Source organism: Labrus mixtus, chromosome 3, assembly GCF_963584025.1.
Source record: "Labrus mixtus chromosome 3, fLabMix1.1, whole genome shotgun sequence".
NCBI classification, from domain to species: Eukaryota; Metazoa; Chordata; class Actinopteri; order Labriformes; family Labridae; genus Labrus; species Labrus mixtus.
The window spans coordinates 25,405,921-25,431,801 of NC_083614.1; the positions used below are offsets into that span (position 1 = coordinate 25,405,921).

The 25,881-nt window shown below is 43.3% G+C and overlaps 1 protein-coding gene across 1 annotated transcript; it reads right to left on the reverse strand.

Annotated features, from left to right (window-relative positions):
• Positions 1-282: 282 nt before the first annotated feature.
• Positions 283-24,663, reverse strand: LOC132968331 (PH domain leucine-rich repeat protein phosphatase 1-like). Its single transcript, XM_061034196.1, has 17 exons — positions 22,728-24,663; positions 17,007-17,203; positions 16,520-16,645; positions 16,243-16,391; positions 11,126-11,272; positions 10,377-10,604; positions 9,941-10,143; positions 9,796-9,856; positions 9,615-9,710; positions 8,234-8,389; positions 7,896-8,096; positions 6,394-6,556; positions 4,795-4,925; positions 4,574-4,690; positions 4,111-4,305; positions 3,674-3,911; positions 283-3,122 (listed from the first exon to the last, which is right to left on the reverse strand). Exons 1-17 carry the CDS (start codon positions 24,340-24,342, stop codon positions 1,950-1,952), a joined length of 5,196 nt encoding a protein of 1,731 aa, XP_060890179.1. The 5' UTR covers positions 24,343-24,663; the 3' UTR covers positions 283-1,949.
• Between the last annotated feature and the right edge of the window lie 1,218 nt (positions 24,664-25,881).

Below are 25,881 nucleotides of genomic sequence, written 5' to 3' on the forward strand. Positions count from 1 at the left end.
GGGACGATTATTTATTGTGAGGCTATCGGTTGCCTAGTGGTTAGTGTGTGCGTCCTATGTACCCAGGCTACTGTCCTCCAAGCAGGCGGCCCGGGTTCAAGTCCGACTTGTGGCTTCTTCCCTGCATGTCACTCCCCATTCCCCCCCTCTCTCTCTCTCCCTGATTTCTGACTCTATCATCTGTCTTGTCTCTAAATAATAAAGGCAGAAAATGCCCAAAAAACATATTTTTTTCTTTTTCTCAAATGATGAGGTCACATTGTTTTTCTGTGTGCTGACAAGTCATCCTGTAGTTTCTCTAATCAGCGTTCAGAACTATGAGGAGGTAATTTAACTGTGCATTGCATAAAACAACATCACGAACATGTTACCTACTCCACATAGACCATCAGTCTCTAAGAAAGAAGTCAAATCTGTCGAGTATGTAATGAAGATTCTGAAAAACACTCACATGTCACAAATTTCACTGAAAATAAAAAAACAAGGGTGGGTTATAAGAGCAGGCCCAAAAGGCAGAATAAACCAACTGGAGCATGATGTCCACTAACCTGGACATCACAGGGTTAATAGAGCAGGAGTGTGCGGGAGCCTGTCTCATTGTCTTTCAGTTTTACCCTCCTCTGACGCACCTGTCATACACTCAGGTGTGCAGAGATTCTTTTTAACATTTGAATCACAAAAAAGATCTTTTTAGATCTCTGGTTTGCAGAAAATTAAAAATTCAATATTTACTTCTTGTTGACATTCTCTCCTCTTCCTTCTTCTGCCACTTTGAACTGAGGATGTAAATCCTCAAACGAGAGAGATGCTCACTGAATAATCGAATGTGAAGAGTCCAGACTTTAGCTTTTTAGGAATTAGAATTATATGGTAAACACTTCTGATTGGTTTCCAAATATCTGTGACATTATGCATGAAATGGTTAAAGAGAATGTGAGTTATTGGACTTGAGCAGTTTCAATAGATTAAAAAAGTTAATGGCGTCCTTGTAAAAAAAGAAAAACCAGCCAGTTTGCTCTGGTCCCTCGATCTTAATGCTGCCGTTTGTCAAATGTTTCAAATGTCTTGAGACACACAGACTGAAGTCCACTGACCTCCAACATGTTTGTAGAAGTTTTAGCAGCACATATCTTTAACTCTGAAACATTAAACTAAACAACATCAATGATGAAACATCACTTTTGTAGGCTGTAAGCTGAGACGTATCCCCCCCCCTAACCAAAGAACAAACAGTCGACATGTTGTGCTTATCTGGAAACTTTCATTTATTATATAGCAAAAGTAGTTCTCTTGTGCGAATCTGTAACACTGATCTGAGAACATTCATTGAGCTGGTAACAAGTGTACGACCTCCCCAACCGTTCAGCATCATCTCACCACTGCAGCACCACTCTGAACTCTGCACAACCCCGGAAAACACAAATCTGGAATATCAGCCTTGTGAAATAATCGTCTTTTCTCTCAGAGAACATTAGTACGTTTCAGTGACTAGGTCACTTTAAAGTATTAAACTCCTAGGAGTTAGTGTAACAGTCTTAACTAACTCAGACAACTGTAAGGCTGTCAGCCGCGACAAACTTCTGCTACAACACAAAAACAGAATATCTTAAAGTACCTTTTAACATAAAATTAATCTCATACGTCTAATAAAAAGCATTCAAAGTGCTTTGCAAAAATTAAAGATATGGTAAAAATCTGAAACGTGATGATTTGATCAACATAAAGGGTAATAAAAAATTGCATTGCGTTTCAAGGGGCATAGAGTGAACAGTAGAAAATAAAGGAAATAACAAAACAGTCTCTGGTCCAGAAGCATGTTCAGAATACTCTGAGGTTATTTGGAGGAAGCAGTCTAAACAGTCTTATTCCACAGTCGTCCCACCCTGAAAATCAGTGAAATCTGATCCCTGGATGAGCAGCTGTGGTGGTAAAGGAGGCGGGGGCAGACTTTAGAGCGGTGTGATGAAGTAGTCTGCAGGTTTCTGGTAGCCGTGTGCTTGCTGGTTGTGTGTTTGAATCTGTTCCTGCTGCTGCTGCTGCTGCTGCTGCTGGATGATCTGCCGGACTTCCTCCTCCAGCTCTGGCGGGATGATGAGCTGGTCGTCGGGGTCCGGCTGAGCAGGAGCGTTAAAGTAGCCCCCCTGTTTTCTGACAGGGGCATCGCCCGCCTCCTCTATGAGGTCCTGATTTCTTGCTTGGCAGGCGACGGAGCCGTTAGCTCGAGCGCGGCGGCCCAGAGTCCCTGACAGAACCTCCCTGCCCAGGCATGGCGAGGAAGGGGGGACTGGGGAGGGGGACGGGGACTGGGAGGGGAAGGGAAGAGGTGAGGGCTCATGATGCATGGCAGCAGCTGGTGGGATGTGTGTGCAGGGTTGAGTGTGCGTTTGGGGTGCTGGGGTGTCTTGGCGGCGCAGACAGTGGACGTCAGCTTCCACCTCTACACGGCTGCCATTAGAGAAAACGCCGGCAATTGGCTCCTCGTCCTCGCTGTCAACGCCATTGTCAGAAAGAGCCCCAGAGAACTGTCTCTGGAAGTTTCCTCCTCCACAGGTTGGCCTTCGCACACCCGCTCGCCCCCCTGGCAGGTTCAAGTGAGATGTCAGGGGCTCGGTCTGAGGCGGTGGCTCCTCTGAAGACGCCGTGGATCCCACCTCGCTGCTCATCTCGGACGTGCTGAACTCGCTGCTTAGCTCACTCACTGTTCCGGAGGAGGCGGGAGGCAGCGGTATGCCTCCATCACTACCCCCAGAGTATGGATGTGTGCTGGTGTGCGCGCCCAGGCCGGGGCTGGGGGGCGGAGGAGGGGGCTCGCAGAAACAGCAGCAGTCCTCTGTGATGCTGAGCTGGACGACCACAGCGCTGAGGCTGTCGGAGCAGCCGTAACTCTGAGCCAGAGTCACCAGCTTCTTAGCAGCAGCCAGAGCGTCCGGAACATTCCTGACCGCCTCCACCGCCTCACTGGGAGACAACATCTCCCATAATCCTCGGCTTCCCAGGAGAAAGAACTCGTCCTGTGGCGTTAGGGTTACCGTGGAGACATGGGGTCTGGGTGTCACAGACGGGCACAGGAAGGAGAAACCCATGATCCTGGTGGAGTCGGTCACACCGCTGACTTTGTTGTCCTGCAGAGGAAGAAAACATTGTATCGTTTTTTTAGGAAAAACTATAAACATACATATCAAGGCTGCAACTAGACAAGTGACAGAACATCCAAGGAAATCTTAAATGTCCACTGGTTTGTGGTAACCGACATAGACTGTGTATGAAAAGCGGACAGAGCCTCTTATTTTCAAATATGAAGCCAATGCAGGGGTGTCATAAACTTCTAATATTTCTAACGTCCAGCAGGGGGCGACAGCAACGGCTCCAGAAAGAGTTTAGATTGTATTTGTGTCTTGTGACAATCTGCTTACTTCAAGGTTGATTTTTTTTTTTTTTTACATTTTACAAACAACTTTATTGTCTCAATCATTATTTTGAAGTATTCCTTAAAACAGAAAGACGCTCATGAGGAAGATTTTGGTTCCATTTGAGTGAAATAAAGCAAGATATGCTTCAGGGTTGGCTGCCTGACTTCTTTACTTTCTTTTGATCAACTAACTTCTGCTTCAGTGCTCACAAAAACTACCTCCGAACTTCACATGAATAACGAGTGAGAAAGCTCTCCATTTACCTCGGTGATGATGGCGTTGTGCTGTCGGACCCTCTGATACTCCGGCTCCTCTTTCACAGTGTGTGTGGTGGAGAGTTCAACCGCTTTGCCATCGCGGCACAAAACCGCCTGGCACCTGCCGACATTAGCAGCTTTCAGGGTGAAGCAGCCGCCGTGCTCGCCGGGAGCCACCGGGTCGTGTCTGATGTGACACAAAGCAGCAGAGCCGCCCATCCGCTGGCCTGCTGTGCCGAGCTTTCTGCAGGAGACACACAGAGACACTGGCTTAAAGAAGGTCTGATCTCAGTCTGGAGAGCTGAGCTGTGATGTATTCACTTCTTAGAGACTCACATAACGTGAAGGTGTGTGTGTGTGTGTGTGTGTGTGTGTGTGTGTGTGTGTGTGTGTGTGTGTGTGTGTGTGTGTGTGTGTGTGTGTGTGTGTGTGTGTGTTTTTACCTTTGCATGGTGAGAAAAGTGTTGGTCATGTAGTCTTCCTGTCTCTGGCCCCTGTGGAGCTCCTCAGCTAGCACATCTCCCATGGTGCACTGCAGCAGGTAAGGCACCTCTACGTTCCTGTCTCCGTCAAAAACTCCGTACAGAGCCTCACGAATGCCACAGAAGCTGTCCAGTGCCAGAGCAGCCACACACAGCCTGAGAACAACAACAACAAGGACAGGTTAGAGATGTATTATTATTCTGTCCAGAGATATGTAGGAACATCCCTGATTCTTCAGCTCTGAGCGGGCAGCCCTGTAGTTTAGTGTTTATTCTGAGAGCACTTTGAACTCATGGTTCTGAGAGGAACTAAAGAACCAGCTCGGTCTTTTCAATGTGTTCTTAAAGACTTTAAAACTACAATAAAATAACGTAGTCAGGTGAATAGAGGAGTAGAAACAGGCAGTGTGTGGTGAGGACTGACTTGTTTTTGACTCCAGAGGCCTCGGTGTAGCCGTGGCTCCAGACTGCAGGGGCCCCGTGGCTCTCACTCACACACGGAGCTGAGGGTGACGGATCCACCCTGAAACATCTGATATTACTGCAGAGAGAAGAAAAATATAAATAGGTCAGACGGTTGGTTTTGTAGGTCAAACACATCCCCAGTTAGATCATCACTATTGCAGCATCTTTCAGGAGTCGTACTTGAGGAGCTCCAGGCTCTTGTGGTCCAGGTTCAGGCGAGGGTTTCCTGTGAGGTCCAGCTCCTGAAGCTTGGGAGGAAGAGTCTCAGGCAGAGTGACCTCGGTCAGCTCGTTGCAGCTCAGGTCGACACACTGAGGAAGCGAAAGATTAAGAAAAACACAGACGGAGACAGAGGTCAGTTCACATGAGACAAATTCTCTGTGTGCTTTTCAGCCTGATTTCTTTATAAGCGCACTGCTACAAAGACAACTCTAGCCTTCATACAATTTAAACGGCATAATAATGAATATGAATAATGAACATTTTTGATAAATTTACCCTCCACCAACAGATTATTTCAACTGAAAATGTTGCACTTCAAAATGAGCTTCACCATTTAAAGGAACAATGTGCGACTTGTTGATCTCCTCCAGAGACACACCTCCAACCACTCTCTGCTGCACCATTAAGTGCAAGTAGCAGACAAGATTGCCCTTAGCTCGAGCAGTCTTGAGATTCAAGACTATGAAATGTGACATACTGTGTCCTGCATTGTTGTGTTAGCATGCTAGTGTTAGCGCTCTTTCGTTAGCACGTAGCTTCATATTGCACATACATTGACACAGAATGACCGAGATCTAAAGACACTTACATGACATCCAAATAATCAGTGAGTATGTTCTTATTCTTTTCTCTAGTCCTCGACTAAAACAGCTTTTAAACACAAGGGGAGGAGCCGGCCGTCCCGTCCATGTAAACATTGTAGACAGTCATGACTCAGAGAGACATTTACACAGGATAGACTGGATTTCTGATATATTTATGTGTAAAATGTTGCACATTCTGCCTTTAATGACCTGTGTATGAAATGTGTCAGTAAAACTAGTGCAGGGAGCAGGTTTATCAACAACATGCTTATTCTTTCAGAAATATTGCACGTGATATCTTAATGTTACAATTTGCATGACCCTGATGAAGGCCAGAACCTGAAATGTGCCGGACTAATTATTAATAAAGTTGATCTTGATACTTGCTGGAGCTTTTTGACCTCTTCAAGCACCTTGGTAGTTGGTGAAGTTGTGCCAGAGAACCCTACTCTGCTTCTTCATATCTTAATGTTACGACAGTGACAGCTCTTACTTCATTTAATAGCTGACTGAAATATTTGATCCTTAACTTTCTAATTCTCTTTTTAGACACTGTTTAAAAAAAGGATTTACATCCAAAAAAGGGTTTTGGTCATCAAACAAGAAACATTTCAAACTTCAGAATCATTCAGGGAATAATGTATTCATTTTTCAAACAGACTAAAAATCGACAGGACTGAGGGACCGTCATTTGTGTTCAGAGAGGAGCAGAGATTAGGGAGCTACGAGGAGATTACAAAGGATTTCCTACTCTGGCCCAGCCCAATAAAGATGAACACTGAGGTACAGGGATAGACAGACAGAGAGATAAAAAAAAGGGGCAGGAGGGTGCACGTTTTTTTTCCATTCAGAGTAGAATGACATGATGCAGATTTTCACCCTTAAAATAATTTAACTCTGACTAGAGCCGATACTGATGTGCGTGATGAGGAACACTACGGCTGTAATAGGGACCTGCATACGTCAGACTAACCTTGATCTCAGGCAGCTGGAGAACCTCGGGGAAGGCGTTGATGCAGTTGGAGTGGGCAGAAAGCGTGTGCATGCGCTGGCAGCTGAGGATGGTGGTAGGCACGGCTCTCAGTCTGTTGCCGCTCAGATCCAGCTCCTCCAGCTGCTCTAGTCGTGCCAGTTTACTGCAGGAGAAGGAGGAGGTACGCTTAGAGCAGAGCAGTGGGCATACAAGCTCTATTTTTGGGAACCACATTCATCAAACTCATCTCTCTTGTGACCATAACCTGATTCTGAAGCGAGACTTGAGATTCAAGACTGCTGAAATGTGACATATTTTAAGTAAGAACGACTCAGGCAAAGAAAGCAAAGGAATGAGAGAGAACTCAATCTTTAGTGTGCCTACAAAACTACAGGGACTCGCACACAGTTTGGAGATGCTGAAGCTTCAGATGTCAACCTCGGTGTGTTTTAGGAGACTACATTTTTAATAATTCATCTGAAAAACCTCCAAGAGCCTTTACCGTACATATCAGCTTCCTGTTTTTAATGTTTTTTTCCTTCAATCCAGCATATTTTAAAGTATCATAGCTTATAAATAAAAGTCTGTCCTGATTATAAATGTAATTATGAAGAAAGGCAGGCTACACTGAAAGTCTGAGGCACTCTGGTGCAGTATAAAAATCCTTTATTAACAAGGACAGGCCTGTTCTGAGCAGGATCTTTACACTGTATCAGAGTGCCTCACTTTCAGTTTAGACCGCCTTTTCTTCACAATGAACGTTGTTTGTAATCAGGACAGTCGTTTACTTATAAGCTATGTGACTTCTGTCCACTGTTCTTGAAGAGCACCTGATTCCTCTACATTTTTTTTTTACCAGGTGCAGCACTCGCTTCAACCTTTTTTCTACATTTCAAAGTATACTGAAAATAGTACAGATAGACATCCAAGAGGTCCAATGACTTGCAGGCAGCATATGTTTTGGAACTGCTCCATTTTCAGCCAGCTGTACTTTGATAAGATAAGAGTCTCAGCAGATTTAACCTGGCTCTCTTTAAAGCCACTAGACTCCATTGTTGGAGTAACTTAAAAAATAAATAATAATAAAGGCACTGTTGGACCAGGGACTCCTGCGTTAAACTGTAAAATAACTACTTTTGTCAATGAAGTCTGTTGGAGAGAGAGATTGTAACAGCTGTTCCTGGTTTGCTTTACTCTCGTCTCTCTGCAGGGATCCGTTCTGTAATGTTTTCAGACACTCAGACTAACAATCTGAGCCTGTCAAAAAAACAAGAACACATACAACGGATGTTATCTGATGAACCGCGTTCACCCATAGGCATCTTCATACAGCTGTTATTTAGTGAGACATGGGAGCATTTACACTTTTTAGTACCGTAACTCAATAAGACCCCATTTTTGTAGAAATAGGGTCCAGGTTTAGGAATACCATGATGCATACTTTATTTCAAACACTGATGTCTTCCTTTGTAAGCTCATTAAAGTGCAGAACTGTATGTTACCTGGCAGTGAAGGTCTGAAGCTGGTTGTAGGAGAGGTGGAGCACCCTGAGGTGTCCGTGTCCGGTCAGCAGAGGGACACATTTGTCCGTCAGGCTGTTGTTGGTTACATAGAGCTCCTCCAGGCTGCTGGAGCTGTCCTCTGATAGGCTGGCTGCAGGGAGGTTCTCCAGCTTATTGGCCGACACATTTAGGTACCGCAGGCTGCCAGGAAACCCCAACAGAGGATACAAACTTAGTCTTTGAAATAAGTAAGAGAAAATAACTCTGACAGAAAAGAAGGGAAGAAAGAACAAATATGGAGAGAAAGGAAAGGATGGATGTTGTGTTTTTGTGTGCACCTCTGTGCTTTGATGAAAAGGTTGTGTGGGAGTTCGGTCAGGTGGTTGTGTTGGAGGTCCAGGACTTCGAGCTGAGATCTCTCCATCCTCTCAGCCAGCCGACACACTTCGTTCCAGCCCGACAGGAGTTTTCTGAGGCTCCCGCTGGACAGCAGCCTGAAACACACAAACACCAGAGCCAGCTCAGTCTCCGTCTGTGTTTACTGTAACTCTGTTTTACCCTGATGAGAACACAGAGCAGTACTTTGTGTACACTTATATTACAGCGACGTCCTTTTTCCACAGAGGTTCAACAGGTCCACCTTGTGTTGAATAAACTCTAAAGCCATGACTGCTAAGAACTAGATGACCTCACAAATCTAACTGGATGTTCGGACACAGTGCATGTTTTCATCATTGCTGTAAAAATCTGTGTCAGTGCATGAGTGTGGGCGTGTTGCTAAAGGTACCCATGAAAGCTTATGCAATATGAATAATAATACATCTGAGTTGATACAGTTATCAGCACTTCGACCCTCCTGTGTACCTGTGCACTGTGTTTGCAGAGAACTATAAACAACAGACATTCAAATATGAAACCTCCAGAAACTATGTGAGAGTAATAACCTTCACAATGATTTCTAATAAACTTTTATTCAACCTATCTTCTTTTTTCATCTGTCCTATTTTCACGGACTATCAATAACTAAGGAACTCTGATTTGGAACAACTGCTTGGTTTATTGTGTTTTTCAGATACTTTCCCCTCTTTTTCTCAGTTAACCATTTGGACTGCTGTGGAGCATGAGGAGCATCTGATTGCCGGCTTTGTGTTTGCATGTTATTGCATAGTTTAGTTCGTATTTTCTGCCAGATCGATAGGATTTCAGCGACAGTCCTCCTGAAATACTCTAGAAATTTGCAGGAGTGCCTAAGTGGATACAGCTATAGCTTGTTGATGTCACTAAATAGCTCAGGATCATGGTGGTTGCTGTTCCCATGATAAACAACAACCACTGCCGGTGGACATGGTAATGTCATTTTTTAAATTCCTGTTAGTTTAGCAGCATTGATTCACAATAGTGATGATTTCTCTACTCATCATGGCTAATGAAAACTGTTCACTGACATCCTTCCTCACTCTCTGACATGGCATCTGAAGTTTCCCTGGAAAAGTGTTCAATTTAAAAAACAAACAAACCTTTATCTTGAATAAACCTGTTTTTCTTTGGGTTTGAGCAATAACTGTTGGTACATAAAAGAACACAAAAATACCAATACCTGTACCTCATACAGAACACTAGCTGTATCAAAAGCATCTGCTAAGTGAATTGTAGAATCATTTTCACAGATTGTTGGTGAAATGTTTCTATGCGGCAGGTGTTTGTCTGTGTTATGCTTACTGAACAGGGAGATCTGTGACAGAATTATGGTTGATGTCCAACACTTCCAGTCTGCTGCTCTCACACACCCAGTCAGGGACACATCCCAGCTTGTTCCTTCAGTAAAGGAAAGACAGCCATGTTAGATCAGGCACATTTCCTTCTTTTCCAGACAATAAGCAGGAGAGGTGAGTATTCATACCAGGACAAATCCAGAACAGTCAGATTCTCCGGCACTGGCTGCGCCTCCAACAGCGTCAGCTCTGCAAACACATCATGCAAGATTCTGTTATCGTCTTTGGAGCTTCAGATATTATCGGTTTAACTTGTTTTATAAGTGTCTGTACCGTTGTGTGCAGCGTGTAGGCTCTTGAGGGCGTGGCCGCTGACTCTGAGGAGAGAGATGTTGTTTCTGTCACAGCGGAGGAGCTCCAGCCTGCAGAGAGACCGGACATCCAGCTCCTGCAGACCGGTGTCCCTCAGGTCCAGATGCACGATGTGGAGCAGCTGCTCCGAGTCTCCCACTGTCAGCTTTTGAAGCCGATTCAGCCTGAACAAAAAGAAACATGCTCATTAGGTCAGGGGTTAGAAAGAGGATGAAATAGCTTATGATTAGAGTTTAAATAGAAGTCAAAATATCTAGCAGTGGACGTAAAGGCCACACCAGCGGGGAAATATGGAGCACAGTAAAGCTGCAGCATCTTAAAAAAGTAAGAATTTTAGATGATCTTTGTTCCAGTATTTTGTCTAAAATATGTGGTAGACCGTTGTGGATACATTTACCTGAGATCTATGTGACGAGCAGGCAGCCACTGCAGTCCGGCTACATCCAGGACAGAGAGCTGGTTTCCTGCCAGACAGAGTCTCTCCATGCTTTTAAGCTTCTCCAGGACGGGGGGGACGCAGTAGAAACAGTTGAAGGACAAGCCGAGGTAGGTCAGGCCATCCAGAGAGCCCAGCTCGATGGGCAGAGAACTCAGAAAGTTCCCGTCCAGGAGGAGAGTCTGCAGGCTGATACAACAACACATGGAGGGAATTTAACCTCAGACAGAATCCGGAATTATTTTTTAAATATTTTTCAAATATCCAACATTTGAGTTGAACAGAGATTCCTGAAGTACCACAGCTTAGTTTAACCATTGACATTTTTATTCTCAAAAACAGTTTTCATACATACGACTACATGCAAGAGCTAGTGTGCTGGCACACTCGTGCTGGTGGATACAATAGAGCACAGCGCTTGTCCCCAAACTCCCTTTCATGCAGAGGCAGCAGCATGACTCTGCACTCTTATCACCTGAACAAACCATCTGCACTGTCAGGAGCAGAGTCTGGTGCACAGCCAGTTGTCCACTTAATACAGAGAGGAATTAATCTGCACTGATGGAACCACAATGACAACAAGTGCAAGAGGTCACAGAGGAGACATTCTTCTCCCAGGCAGATACCAGGTGAATTAAAATCACCGCTATCATTAATGTCTGCAGCCCTGAGAGGTAGGTGCCTCTCTTATTTTCTGGCAGACCACTTACTTGTGCATGGATCCGACGTCTGCGGGGAGAGACGAGAGTCGGTTTCCAGACAGGTTAAGCTCCGTTAGTGAGGAGATGTCGCACAAGGCCAGAGGAAACTCTGACAGGGTGTTATTTGACAGACTGAGGCTTCTCAGTTTACAAAACCTAGAGAGAGGAAGAAACAGGGAAACATCCGGGGGGGAGAGAGAGGGGAAAAAGGCAGACAAGAGGGACAAAGATATTAATCTTTCAGACACATATCCAGTCAGACTATTCCGATCAATTGAACTGAGGCTTCACTTCCTGGCTGTATGCCTCATTATTAGTCAAGAAGGAATTTCAATTAATCAGTGTTTCCTATAGAATGACAGTGTAACTATGGCTGAATGGGGATTATATTAAACATGTTATAAAGTATAAATAACTGCAAAAACATGCAGCCACATGGCACAAAACCCAACACAGCTACTCTGCCGAGCATGTGATTGTGATAAGATCAAATCAAGATCAAGATCAGTAAAGTTAAAGTGAGTAAAAAGTGAGTGTACCCTTCATCAAGGGATGGCACTCTGTTGATTTAACTAAGGCATTTGATTGTGTGAATCATTCCCTGCTCCTGCAAAGGCTGTGTAATTTTGGTTTCAGTGAAAATGCATGTAATTGGTTCAGGAATTATCTCTGATAGACAACAATCTGTAAAACTAGGAAGCTACTGTTCCGATCTTTTAACAGTAACAAAAGGTGTTCCATAAGGTTCAATTTTAGGCCCAGTTTTATTTACTATGTGCATAAACAATATTGTCTCATCTCTATCAAACTGTGATGCCCATCTTTATGCTGATGACACAGTTCTATATTGTGCGGCTGACTCGGTACATCTTGCAGCCACAAATTTGCAGCAGTCTTTTAATGTACTGCAGGATACCCTAAATGACCTGCGATTAGTCCTCAATGCTGACAAAACTAAATGTATGCTTTTCTCGAGAGCTACAGAAACTAACGAAAACAATATCAAGATAGTTGCCAGAAATGGGCTAATGATTGAGAGAGTCACAGAATATAAATATTTGGGCATGTGGATTGATGAAAGACTGACAATATAACTTCCACATTAATAATCTTATAGGAAGATTAGTTATTTCTACAGAAATAAAATTGTTTTTCCAATGTTCTGTAGGAAGAGGGTTGTGGAGTCTGTTTTAATGTCAGTCTTGGACTATGGTGATATTATTTATAGGCATACACCTGCCACAACGCTTAAAGTCTCGACTCTGTCTACCACTCTGTATTAAGATTTATTACAGGTGACTCCAATGATACACATCATTGTATCTTGTACAACAAGGTTGGATGGTCATCTCTAACAGAATGTCATGATATGCACTGGCATCTTTTTATTTATAAAGCTCTCACAGAAAAATTACCCTCATACCTGACAGAACTTATCCATCTTTCGACTGGGCATTACCAGACACGTTCCTCAAAGCGATTACTGTTGAATGTTCCTCGAGTCAGATCGGAACTGGGAAAATCTGCTTTTTCTTATTCATCACCGGACCCTTGGAACAACATACAGCATCTTCTTGAGGGAAATTTACTTTTACCTTTTGGGCATTTTAGAAACCTGATTTTAAGCCTCCCAACCTCTGTTTGTAACTGTTTTCCATAAGTGTGTTTATTTATTTCAGTTTTGTACTCGCTTAATTATCGTAGTACATTTGAGACTTTTGTAGACTGATTTTAGCAGTCTTGTATTATCTGTCCCCTGTTTTTCTTTTTGATTTAATGTCTGTTTTCTAATTATTTCTGTAATGACTCTATGTCATTGTAAATGAGGGTTGCCCCTCAATGATCTTTTGAGTATTAATAAAGGTTGAATAAACCAACAGCAGAATGAACAGGTTGGTGAGATGTCCATTCATCAATCACAGAAGACGTTCATATTGGACCTATAACAAACCACATCTTCTAACAGTCCCTGGATGTTGCCGAATAGTGATCACCGTGACCTTTACATTTTAACCACCAAATCCAATCAGTCCATCCTGGAGTCCAAGTTACAGTTTGTTCAAAATCTAAAGATTTTTCTTGCAAGCGTTTGTGAAACACTACACAAGATTGCGAGGGAGAGTAAACTTTTTACCTTTTGAGTAATAAATGCTTTTGATAAATACCAGTAAGCTTCAACCTTGACCAGCATAATCAAGTAAGTTCTTCCAGTAATCCCAGCAGATCTTTGTGCAAAGTTCAAAACTATTGCCTCCAGACTTTCCTGAGACATCACGTTGATAAGAACGGGCTGGAAGACGTACTGACAGAGGAATCTTTGCTCTTTGCTGCTGTAACAATGTAAATTTCCCCATTGTGGGATAAATAAAGGATTATCTTATCTTAAATGGATAATATTAAAATTCAACAACAAGGTCTGAAGGACACATGGCCAGAACACTTTGAGTACACATGCTATTTAAAGCTAAATGTTTACACAACTAAACGTTTTACAATAACAAAAGAGCATGTGGACCAGGTATGAGCTTGTGTGTGTGTTTTTCTCTTGTTGTGTGTTTGTATGTGTGTGCCCTGCCTTCGCTTTTCCTAACATAATCCAGTTCACTGAGGGTTCAGCATGAAAGGCCAAGCCGGACCAGCGTCCTTCCGAAGGAAAGTCACAGGGACAAGGAGGGGAAAACACATTCCTCAAAGCACCAGCAGGGAAGTGAGTGTTTACAGAGGAACAATGGCTGTGTATGGAATTGTATGAATGAGTTTATTCCATCAAGTTATAGTTGGACTGTAACATTATGTTCTCTGGACATGAAGCGGTGTCGAAGGAGCCAACATGGAGAGGGACAATTTTGTTATGAATTTTACATACTTTAGAGAGACATGCTTCTTACACACATAGGCCCGACTCACACAGATGCACAAACAGGACCTGTGGACATGCTTTAGTGGAGAGATGTCAGAGTGGGGCTGCTACACACTACTACAAAAGGGAGCGCACCAGAACGGTTGGGGGTTCGGTGCCTTGCTCAAGGGCACCTCTCCAGCTACCAGACCAATTTCCATATTTTGGTCCGCATTGGGACTTGAACCAGCGACCCTCCGGTTCCCAACCCAAGTCTCTACGGACTGAGATACTGCCACCCCAAATATTGATGTAAGGTAAAGGTTTTTGAGTCTAATCATGATGTCTTCTCCAAACTGTTCCCAATGTGATGACATCAACAAAGGGGGGACATTTCTACATATCCTTTGGTGAGAAGTTTCTGGATTCAAACTGAAGAAGGTCTATCTAATACATTTGGTTTGAAGATTAACTGCTCCCCACAATTTATTTTGTTGAATGATGATCCAGGGCAGAAACTCATTCCCACTCAAAGACTGCTGTGGTTATTGGCATGCATTGGCACTAAAAACAGTTGGCGGTCAGGTGGCAGCCACATCATATTCTTTGTATACAGTACACCAGTGGAGCCGCATCGTAGCTGTTTTCAAAAGGCGTAAAGGCCCGCCTTAGCTCCAGCTATTTGCCTGTTGTTAGGCTGACTGAAAGTTTGATAAGAGTTTCCAATATGGCAACTGCATTGAATAAGCTTCCAAAACAGCCCTTCAGAAACCAATGGGTGACGTCACTTCGTCCGTGTTTATACAGTCTGAGTCTATGGTGTTAACAAGAATTTAAGTTGTATAAAAGTCTATGCAATAAGTCTGATAGCAGGAAAATCAGATGAGCACATCACCCTACTCTAAGTTTATTTATAACCTCAGTTAACATTAAACTGAGACTGGTTCAGTTAGTTTGCATGATCCTGGGACAATATCGGCTTATTACTGATTTCTGGTTTATGATCCAGTTGATGATAATTTAGGGTAGGCTTTAGGGCGAGGCTACCTGATTGCTGACAAGTCGCTACAAGTCACAGCAGCCTATGAACAAGATATTTACGCAATTGTGTGTTTCAGACCGGTTGTGTATGGTACTTGAAATGGCCTTGTTGCTCCTTCTTATACAGCCTTTGGGAAAAAGTGCACTAGTTCTACTTTCCAAAAACTTAGAGGAAGCGCTGATAACCTAGCAGTTATGTCAGAAGCCCCGTGCACAGAGGCCATAGTCCTTGTCGCAGTGGCCTTGGATTTAAATTTGACCTCAGCCCTTTCCTGCATGTCATCCCCTACTCTCTTATACCAGCATTTCCTGTCTCTCTTCAGTTCTCCTATCCAATAAAGACAAAAAGGAACTAAAAATGCAAAAAAAACACCCTAAGGTACCTACATCTAAGATGTGCACTTTACACTTAAATATCCTTTACAACTTTATATATATATATATATATATATTGCCTTGCAGTCCTTACATTTCACCACACATCTGTATGAGCATGTGACAAATAAAAACCTTTATATCTTATCTCTGATGAATTCCTTCATACTCTCAGTGGCACTCAGTGAATTCCTCCTTACGCAGGAAGTTGTCATTCAAACAACAGCATGGCATGTTACTACAGTCATAAAATGGGCCTGTACTCTCGGGGTGGTAAGAAGATACATTATTAGGGAAGCTGCCTTAAATACGCTTCACACACATGTTAAAGGTCAGTGCACATTTTTTGAACAGATGGCCACCCTTCTGATGCTGGAAATGAGAATCATGTCGAAAATTGCCAGCCTTATGTTTGTGTGATTGAAGCAATGTGTCGTTTGAGATGTTACCCTTGTAGTAAACATTATGATGGGGCAAATGGAAGTGACTGACACACAATGACATTGCTACATAAGGCTTTGACGTCAGAACAAGCTGATCTGGGTAATAAGAACAAACCTTTCTGTCCCAGAAGTCGGGCAGCAGCATGTCAAATCTGTCATCACCAGTGTAGCTCTCTTTTAATTATCAAAACCACGGGGCTGTCCACACACACGTCATCTGCAATTTGATCTAAGCTGCTTCCGCTTTACACCATATGGTAGCTCCCCAAGACAGTAAAAACTACCGAGGGGGATGTTCCACATCCAAAATAGAGAGGATAACAAAGAGAAAAATAGAACCTCTCATCTGTCAGCTCCTCATGTGGCCTTGTTTAAACACACTGGATGGCAGTACACTCTGCATGATTGTAGTTGGTGCAGGAACTCACCTGGTGAGTGCTGGAACACCTTTGTGCAGGGAGATGAAGTTGTTTTTGAGATTGAGGTGTGTGAGGTCCTGGCTGTAAAAGAGCTGAGTGGGCAGCTCCTCCAGGCTGCAGAACGACAGGTCGACTGAGTTCACCCTCTGGGATGCAATCTGAGAAGGAGACAGGGGGCGGTCAGGACATCACAGTGAGCAGTCAAAAAGGCAGTAAAGATGTGTTAAAGTAGTAGTTGGTGAAGCAAAGAGAGTTAATGTGGACACACATAGAACCCTTTAAATACCTTTGAGGCGGTCCGGTGCCAGCGCAGGTGCTCTGTGTACGAGTCGTAGCTGATGTAGTAGGTCTGACTCTGAGGACCAGCCGAGCTGAGAGCCAGACAGTGGCTGTGTCTCTTTACTTCCTCCACCTGCACCAAAGAACATCTTTAGTCTTAAACATATATCAGGCCTACTCATTGGCTAAGGCTTCAAAAAGATGTCATCCGTCACCTGTCACCTTTGAGTGTGTCATAAAGCATGTCTTTTTTTAAAGTTAGGCGCGTGGGTGAAATTCCAGGATGTTTGTCTTCAACCTGAGGCTACATCTACACGGGTAAATATCTTTTAAAAAACACATAACCTTTGCTCGATTTATGCCGAGTGTTCACAATATTACCAATATTGTGGGATCGCAAAGGAGGCTTAAAGAAGCCGTGAACTTCACTTCAAATCAGAAATGTTTTGTACCAATAGTGGAAACCATGAGGAGGAATACTAAGCCGGGAATACCTTTCCTCCGATGAGAGGGAGGATGTGCATCTTGCCGGTGTGGGCGTGTTTCACCGATGAGACAATGAGGCAGGTTCCACTCAGAGTGACCTGACGCTTCGACCAGCGGTTCACCGGCAGCGCCAGCTTCCCTTTCCGCACGTTGAACACCCCAGAGAGCTGCACACGCTCAGAACCGCCCACACTCCGAGGCTTACCTGGAGAGAAATAAAAGAAGCGTGTTATATGAGCCAGCTGACGATCATTATGCACAAGGTTTTATTTTTCCTTTTATTTTTCATTATGGCGCATGTTTTTTTTGCACAATGGAGCGAGTTATTTTTAGCTGTCTGGGACTTTTTTTGAATCAGCTCTTTCATGCTGGGTTTCTCTTTCAGACAGTGAGAGTGACAGAGAGCGGTACGGTTATATAAGTGAATTGAAGCTAATAACCCGTGGGCTGAGAGAGTGAGCAGTCACTCAGCTGTGATTTGTTACATTAACCCCTTGCTGACACAAAAAGCAGCCACGGTTCAGTTACAGCCACAGGGCCGAGTAGCGGAAGGGCCAGACACAGCAGGGGTGGAGTTCCCCTGCATAACACTGTGTGTTTCAACCCTGATTAATCAGCTTTAACCTGATGTTTATATCATTATTCCCTCAATAAAACTGTATTTACCAGTCTGTGTGTTTTGTTGTCTGCTCTAGGGAGAAAACACGCACACACACGCACACACACCAGAGACCCAAGAGCGCGGCACACAGATGAAGAGTCTGAGCCACAGAGAGGCCTGAAATCAGATTAGCTTGTTATGTAATGTCTTTAAACACCAGCACCTTGATCCTCTCTGCCGCCTCCTTCAGTGACTCACACACAACTTCACTTAGACATTACATTTCACTGGGACTAAGGTGCTCCTGAACAAAGCTGGATACTGAAGCTCAACAGGTGTCTGAACTATTTTAGTTTGAACTAAAATCTGTCTGCAGCGCTGAATATTTAGTTATTTAGAAAGAAAAAGCTTGCTTGAATGCAAATTTAAAGTCTTTGAAAGCTTTCATTTGTTCAAATAGTTCCACATTTAAAAAAAAATATATATATATATTGGCGCTACAAGTTTCCTTTAAGCACAGCTGCCATGTAGCTGTCTGTGTGAGTTTATGATTCTTCCATTTTAAGAGGAAGAATTTTGGGTAAAACAAAATACAGAAGCTGTATCCAAATATCAAAATTTGGTGTTTGGCATTTGGATCTTTTTTTCAGTTCTGGGCATCACTAAACTCCTGTGTCAGCCTAAATGAGTCTTATGTTTTACCTATAATGTGTGCAAAGATCATCAGTGGGTTACTATAGCTGTTTTCACATAGGCACACAGAGGACTGCCCCTGAAATCCTCCTCATCTGGTTGTTCACACATGCACCTTACAGCAGGAGACTATCCATGTTGGACGGGAGAGGTTGGAGAGAGCAATAAACAATGGAAGTAGCGGACGAAGCAACAGAGTCTGCTATACAATCCCATTATCAAAATATTTGCCTTTATATCAATTCTATGTGTAGTTCAACAGAATCACAATATCAACAAAAGAGTGGAGAAGAACATACAGGAGAACAGTCAATATGCAGCAGTTTAATTCTGTGCAGAGATTGTAGCGGTTATGCACCGATCACAGGGAATTAACGTCACCACCCCCTCCCACTCACTTGAGGTGAGTTCTCCTGATAATATCCTGCTGAGTTCTCACATCAACTCAATCTGACTTTCTTCAAAAATACCAGGAGGCCGGCAGGAGAAACTCTGGATAAAGTTTGAGTGAAAAAGTCACCTTTTTTGCATTCACACCATAGACTGTAAACATAGACTGTGTTCACACATACAGCTCAACTCGAGTTTTTCAGGAGCTCTGTGCGACAGTGAAAACACTATTTGACATCTCAAACAAACTACAGTCCAATCATCATGATTTATAATTAGAGAATTATTCAAAATGGTGGTTGGAAATTAGCATTGGATGTCTTGGGTTGTAAAAAAACTTGTGAAATCTTTGTTACCTGGTTTAATAAGCAGGTCAGTTTGTTTTGGAGAGAAGGAGAACTTCATAAATTGGCTCATAAAACGTGGTTCACAAAAAACAGAATGAATCCCAAAAACAGGCGGAACTAATACGAGAGGCCACTCAGTTTGTGCAGAAGTTTATAGCCTTTCACAAAGCTGCTCCTGCATTGCTCTGTGTACAATAATGCAGCTAAAGAATGTGCAGCGAATGATTCAAAAGCATGCACTTTTTGAGGGATGCTAACATCAATCAACTAAAGGTTTTCAAGAAATGTAACCAAAATTCAGGTTCTGAATCTTCAGTAGTGTCACAAAAAAGTCGACTGAAGTCATGTAGAATTGAAGGAAGTCCTTTAACGATACAGTCAAATGTGTTACAAACATAAACCCTGGTTTAAGATTTATTTTTTTTAACTCATAAAAAGAGAAAAATCTTTAAAGGAAGACATCTCAATACAGTTTCCTGAACATATATTCATGAGCGCACTTTGGGTGACTGCCATTCATAATTTCAGAGCATTTCTGTGGCTGAAAAGTCTTCCCACATAATGTTTCCTCTCTAAAGTTTTGTACTCTCCGTTCAAACAGGAACAAGGAGTCCTCAGAGTGCAGACACTGATGATGTAAGTAAACACAAATATAGATATGACTGGAGCCACTGAAGGGGAACAATTCATGCTTAACTTAGAGCTTGTGGTTATCTGCACGATCATGTGTCATCATGATCTAAACTAAGTCAATACGTGAAGTTTTTACATGTGACGGAAACTTATCGTACGAGTGATGTTTTCAAACACACTCACATTTAAACTGAACAATAATGTGGAATGTGTGTATTGTGAAGGTCCACCCTTCCCTGGGCGTTGCAGGCGAGATCTAGCGCGTTAATATATACACGACACACGCATGCCCTTTCCTTCCGTCTGTTTCTCTGAATGGGACACATCCTGTCTCTCATCAAGCGACCACTAGCCGTTTCCTGTTCGTGCAATGACTTTACTTTTCTGGTGCATCTTGAAGCCCCGTGTGCACAGACTCTCTGGCATCCAGTTTTCCATCTCTCTTTTATTAGTTGCTTCAGGCTGTATTTTGGATTTCAGCTAAATCTAAGGCAGCAATAATACGCTTGGCAAAATAACACAGCCTGCAGATATTTATGCAGGTATCCATGAAGGTATTTATGCAAGTATTTAGTGATTGTTGGCAACGGGTATCAGATGCATTTCATGACAGAGTATTTAACCTTGTGAGGGGAAGCAGTGACCTCTGGGTACTGCGGTTCTGCGTCTGTCTCGAGCAGATCCAAAACACTGAGGAGGTGAAATCTGAGTTCCACTAAGGTCACTTTCTCTTACTGTCAGCACAGAGAGAGAGAGAGATAGATAGAGAGTGTGTGTGTGTGTGTGTGTGTGTGTGTGTGTGTGTGTGTGTGTGTGTGTGTGTGTGTGTGTGTGTGTGTGTGTGTGTGTGTGTGTGTGTGTGTGTGTGTGTGTGTGTGTGTGTGTGTGTGTGTGTGTGTGTGTGTGTGTGTGTGAGAGTAAAAAGACAAAAGGAGAACACTTGGCCATGTAGGGAATAAATAAAAGGTTTTCCTTTGTCAGGTGAATAATTCCTTCTGTGATGAGTTGTAAGTTAACTTACACACAAGTAAGCTTGGCCAACTAACGCTAATATTAGCTTAGCTTCTTTTTCTCTTGATTTGCTGATGTCCAATCGTCAATCTTTAATCTTTCAGACTTAATGCGTTCCGGTAAGTGACACTGATATGACTGCATTTTTGGTGACATCAGGCAAGCCCTGTGTCCTTCCGAGACTAAATATCCAACCAGGTCTAAGTTTCTGGAATTTCTGTGTGAGAAGAATGTTACTGACACCCAGTGATCATCAAGTGATGTTCAACACTTGGCACTTGCAGCTGTGGGAAGCTTGCAGCCAGTGAGGCCCCTCGATGTATCCCTATGACCCTATCTCATGTTGCTGCCAGACCCTATCATAAAAACGAATCGGGGGGATTCTTCTGATCATGAATTTCTAAAGTCATATCATAACTTCATCACATCAAGTGCTCTTGATAATTGTCCCTGTCATGCCAGCAGTACTTCCACTCTCCTGTCACACCAGCCTCTTGCGGCTTGTTTCATGGTCATGTGTGTTTGTCGGCAGTAGCTGGAAGGGCCCCTGCCTTCAGCGGCCGAACTCTACATCACCCTTTGTTTATCTGTTATGTCACTGTCGGAGCCAAGAGTGGAAGGGATAGGGACTGGGAGTGGGGGGATTTTTACTGAATGCTCTGTGTAACATTTCAGAGTAGAGGATACGTATGAAGTGTCTCTCTATGAATGGTATGTGGAGTAAAAGTATGTTTTAAACTTTATTTTTGGTTGGAACTAAAGAAGAGCTGCAACAATAAATTGAATTGTTGTCAGCTACAAAAATAATTGTTAACTATTTTGAAAATCTATAAGTTATTTTTTTAAAGAAAAATAAGTCATAATTGTGATTTTAGCTTCTTAATGTGAATATTTTCTGGTGTCTTTACTCCTCTATGACAGTACAGTTAAGTCACTGAGGTTGTAGACAAAAGAAGACATTTCATTAAAACATCAGAGGTTTTGGGATACGCTCATCAATCATTTTCTACATTTACTAATATTCAATTGACCAAACAGCTTAAAGACTGTCAACCAAAGTAATACACAGAATAATCAACAAAACAAATGCATGAAGGATTCAGATAAGTAATGCAAATAACTTAGTAACAGCCGTATAACAGAGAGACCCTAAACCAGAGGTAAATCAAAAAATATATATATTTTAGTAAAGCTGTTTTCTGTTTATTCCTCTGTTATCACACCAGGACTATTTATCCCAGCCGCCTATGAAGATGGTGTTAAAAACAAGGTCAATAACAATATCCAGTTGTGTTAATCCCATAAGAGATCATGGCTGGTTAGCCATCCTCTTACCCTGCATGTCATGCCACACAGGATATTTATCAATAACAACAACAACAACAACAACAACAACAACAACAACAACAACAAGAGCAGAGGAAGAAAAAACAGAATCCATCATTTTGTGGGAGCGGTGTGCCGAAAGATCACACGTGTTACCTCCAGATGTGTCTCCCTACAGGCCTGCACACAGAGGGGCTGGGTGTGTTTACAGGCCGGGTATTGTCCCACCAGGACAACTGAACACGCTCGTTCAACAGTCCGACTGAACAAACACAATGACAGCACTCACGGTACACTGAGAATGGATGAACAATGAGTGAGTAAAACTAAGAGGCATGAGGTAACTAGCAGCTGGTGGCTCTCTGAAAGCTAAGGTGAGGTTCAACTGGGGTGGGCAAATGAGTAAGCAGTTTAATCTAACTGAGGAGTAAAGATATCCAAAGTCGAACATCATTATCATAACTTTTTCTATCGATCCCCTATCAAATAGTTCCATCACTCTGCATTCCATAGTCATAGTGTTGTGAAATCTACACTCAAAAGGTCTAATTTCAATCACTGCAGCTCAAAACTTCAATGTACCATACATCAGCAAGTTGTTAATGTTTCCCTCTGAAATCAATATCTACTTTAAAAATTCCCATTTTGGATTGGCTCTGAAATAAATGATCATTCACCTGCAAAAAAATGATTTAATGAATATATGTTTTAACAATTTAAACACTCACCAAAGTAGAAGCGTATGAGGCAGCCGATTTCAGGATTCATCCCCTCCGCCTGCACCCTCCATTGGTCTTCAAACCCCAGGTTAGTGAGGTACTCGTTTAATATCTGCAGAGGCCTCTCATCATCCCCCAGCCGCCTCACTGCTCCACCGTGCAGCTGGACGTAGAGAGCCGGGGTAGGACTGGTATTGATGGGCTCGGGCCATCCTCTGCTCACCCCAGGGATCTCCGGGTCAGGCTGGACAGATGCTTGGCTGGTCAGGGGCCGAGTCTGAGAGCTGCTGGCGCATTTAGAGGGAGGTTTGATTAATTTAGGGGTGTCTGTGCAATCACCAGCTCCTGCAGCTTCGGGGTCATCCAGTGTAGTTGGGACTTGACTGGAAGCACTGCTGGGGTCTGTGGAGGACAGGTCTGGTTGCTTGTCTGCAGCAGAGTTCTCAGCTGAATGTGTTGGAGAAGAGGTGAGCTCCACCTCATCTGAGGAGCTCTCAAACGGGTCAGGTCCCTCTGTGGCACTGTCACAGTTTGGGCTCAATGCGGAGGAGTCTGTACCCTGACCCAGCCCTTCACTGAGCGAGTCCCGGAGCTCTGTGCTTCTGGGGCCACCTGGGCTGAAGTCCTCGCAGGTGCTGCTCTCCATGTCTGAACCAGAGTAGACTCCATAGCAATCTGCCACACTCAGGCTCAAATCCATCTCGATGTCATTCAGGTAGATTTCAGAAGAAGAGTTACTGGCGGTTTTATCGTCCAACAAGTTAGAGGACAATTTAGCATCAGGAAAATACTGCTTTGCGTCATCATTCTCGTCAGATTTGGAGGTTTTGATATCCACGCTGTCACTGAGACTTTCACTCTCATCCGTCTGTCCATTACTATCTTTACAATTATCATTTAAGTCCAATAAAGCAGCAGTTTTGTAGTAAATTCTTAACACAGCCCCAGCTTTGCTCCCCTCCAGCTTACTGGCCACATCTTGAGCAGTGGTGTCCACCGTGCAAAGCACCGGCCGCGGGTAAGAGGGCGTGAGCCAGTCGTGTACATGAATGCAGCCCCGCCGCAGGTCCGATCTCACCCATGTCTTATCGGAGGCCTGAAGCTGCTTGGACTGCTTCTGCCGTAGAAAAGTCCTCCTGTCCAGGCTAAGTGTGCTCAGAGGCGAGGCTGAGGGAGCAGGGCTGGCTGCCTCTGCGGGGGACACGCCGGTTAAACTGCTGGTCGGCGGAGCCCCGAGAGAGAGATTCCTCTTGTGTCTGTGCCGCCTCTTGCTAAGCAAAGAGTTGACAGAAGTGTTGCTGTTGACGGATGTCAGGCTGTAAATGTTGGCTGTCTTCACGGAGGGCATGTTCATATTTTTGGCCGCCCCACCGATAGCGTTGGCAACTTGGTTTTGATAGATCCCGTTCCTGATAGCGATCTGGAGTAGGGAGGTGGCTGCCAGTCCCTTCCCGAAGAGTTTCGCCTCGGCTCCCCCGCCGTCATCCTCCCCGATTGAGGGTCTTTTCCCCGCAGACTGAGGCGTTAATCCTCCTGGCTTCATACACACACTGTCACCGCCGGAATCAAGTGGCGTTGATGAAGTTGAAACCCCCCCAGACCCGTTTTCCTTCACACTTTCCATCCTGTTAGCTAGCTATTTAGTTAGCAAAAACAGCCTGCAGGTGAACGCTAGCCTGCGCTAGCTCGTTTAGCTCGCTCTAGTTACAGGCTGGGTTCTCTTCAGCGGCTCCACGTAAGCTTAGCATTCTCAATGTACTGTGTGTTTCGTCCGAAGAGTTATCCCGCTACATTATCCCGTTTCGTAATATGCCCATTAGCTCGCTTACGTGAGCTAACCGGCTGGTTGACATGAGAAAATGCTCTTTTAGTTGGTCGCCATGGAAGCTAGCGCGAGTAGGCGCGACCGCTGCCAGTGTAGACAGATGAGAGTGACGGTCAGCAGTACACGGTGGCCAGGGCGGGGTCTCATTGGATATGAATTATGACGCCTTCAAGCACTACCAAAAGCTCGGAACTTGGAGTACACATTGTAATTGTGAAGAGTAAGAGTTTCATCAGTTTGATTTGGGAAGTAAGAGAGATGGCGATAAACTCTTTATATTCATACATATAGATAAGTGAGTGTTTGAGAGTTTTCTTTGTAGACAAAATAGGTCGATTTTACATCTGTTGTGATCAGTCGGTCTGTAGATTGGATAAAACCTGTTTTATCTGCTGACTGTAAAACATCTGAATGGATCAAGTCAAACGAGATGTTTTGACTATTTTGTGACTCCCAAATCTAAGAGACAGTACAAATATAATTACGGAAGGAAGGGGAATTTCTGTTTATAATGTTACTGAAAAAAGTAAGGCAACCGTTTCGTTTATTATAATTTTAACATCATTTTCTTGGCTATTGCAATTCCCTTTTGTTTTTTACTCGCTTTCTATTATTTTTCTATTAGTATTTATTGTTATGCGCCATAAGTTCGTTTAAGAAAATAGGATTCTGAATGCGCGGTAACTTTCTTTTTTTCACGACCACAGAAGCCTAGAAGTACGAGCTTAAATGAGTCCGTGAATGCAACATAAACTGCAGTTACACTTTGTTTACTTTGTCTTTAACGTACACACAGCTCATGATCTTTCTTTTAAACTAAAAATATATTTGATAATTTTTTGATAATATAGTATCCTGTAAATGTAAACAATGAAAGTTGTCCACCAATCATTGTGTAACTTTGCTTTTTGACCGTAAGAAAGGTCATCGTAGCTGTAACTCGTCTTCTAATGCCATCTAGTGGGACTGAGGCCGTATCACTATGGAGGTATGATATGGGATTCACATATTTACTTTCTCACTACATAGTTTATCAGTTTGTTGTTTTAATTGTTCGTAGACATATTGCTTCCACCCTTTTTTTTTTGCCCCATGTTCGCATTGTGGTATTCTGTTAACATGGCTATATCTTCATCATCATATTTACCACCAGAATAGTTACCTGGATTCAGAAACAGTCAGACACAGGCCAAACTTAGCTTTGAATTCATGTAATAGGCCTACCCTACCTGAATACTTAAAGAATTGAAAACAAATACAAAGAAAACAAATCTGATATGATATAGGCCTATAAAACAGCAGAGATATGATTTAACTGGATAGGCCTATATGTTTGTA

What these genes read in the sequence shown, in the direction of transcription:
- LOC132968331 (XM_061034196.1), bottom strand. Translation starts at nt 24,342, where the DNA reads ATGGAAAGTGTGAAGGAAAACGGGTCTGGGGGGGTTTCAACTTCATCA. An exon ending in GTCACAGATCTCCCTGTTCA is followed by an intron (nt 8,390 to 9,614) that starts GTAAGCATAACA and finishes TGTGTGTTTCAG; the next exon opens with GCTGCTGTCCAGCGGGAGCC. An exon ending in CTTTTCATCAAAGCACAGAG is followed by an intron (nt 8,097 to 8,233) that starts GTGCACACAAAA and finishes GTTTCCTGGCAG; the next exon opens with CCTGCGGTACCTAAATGTGT.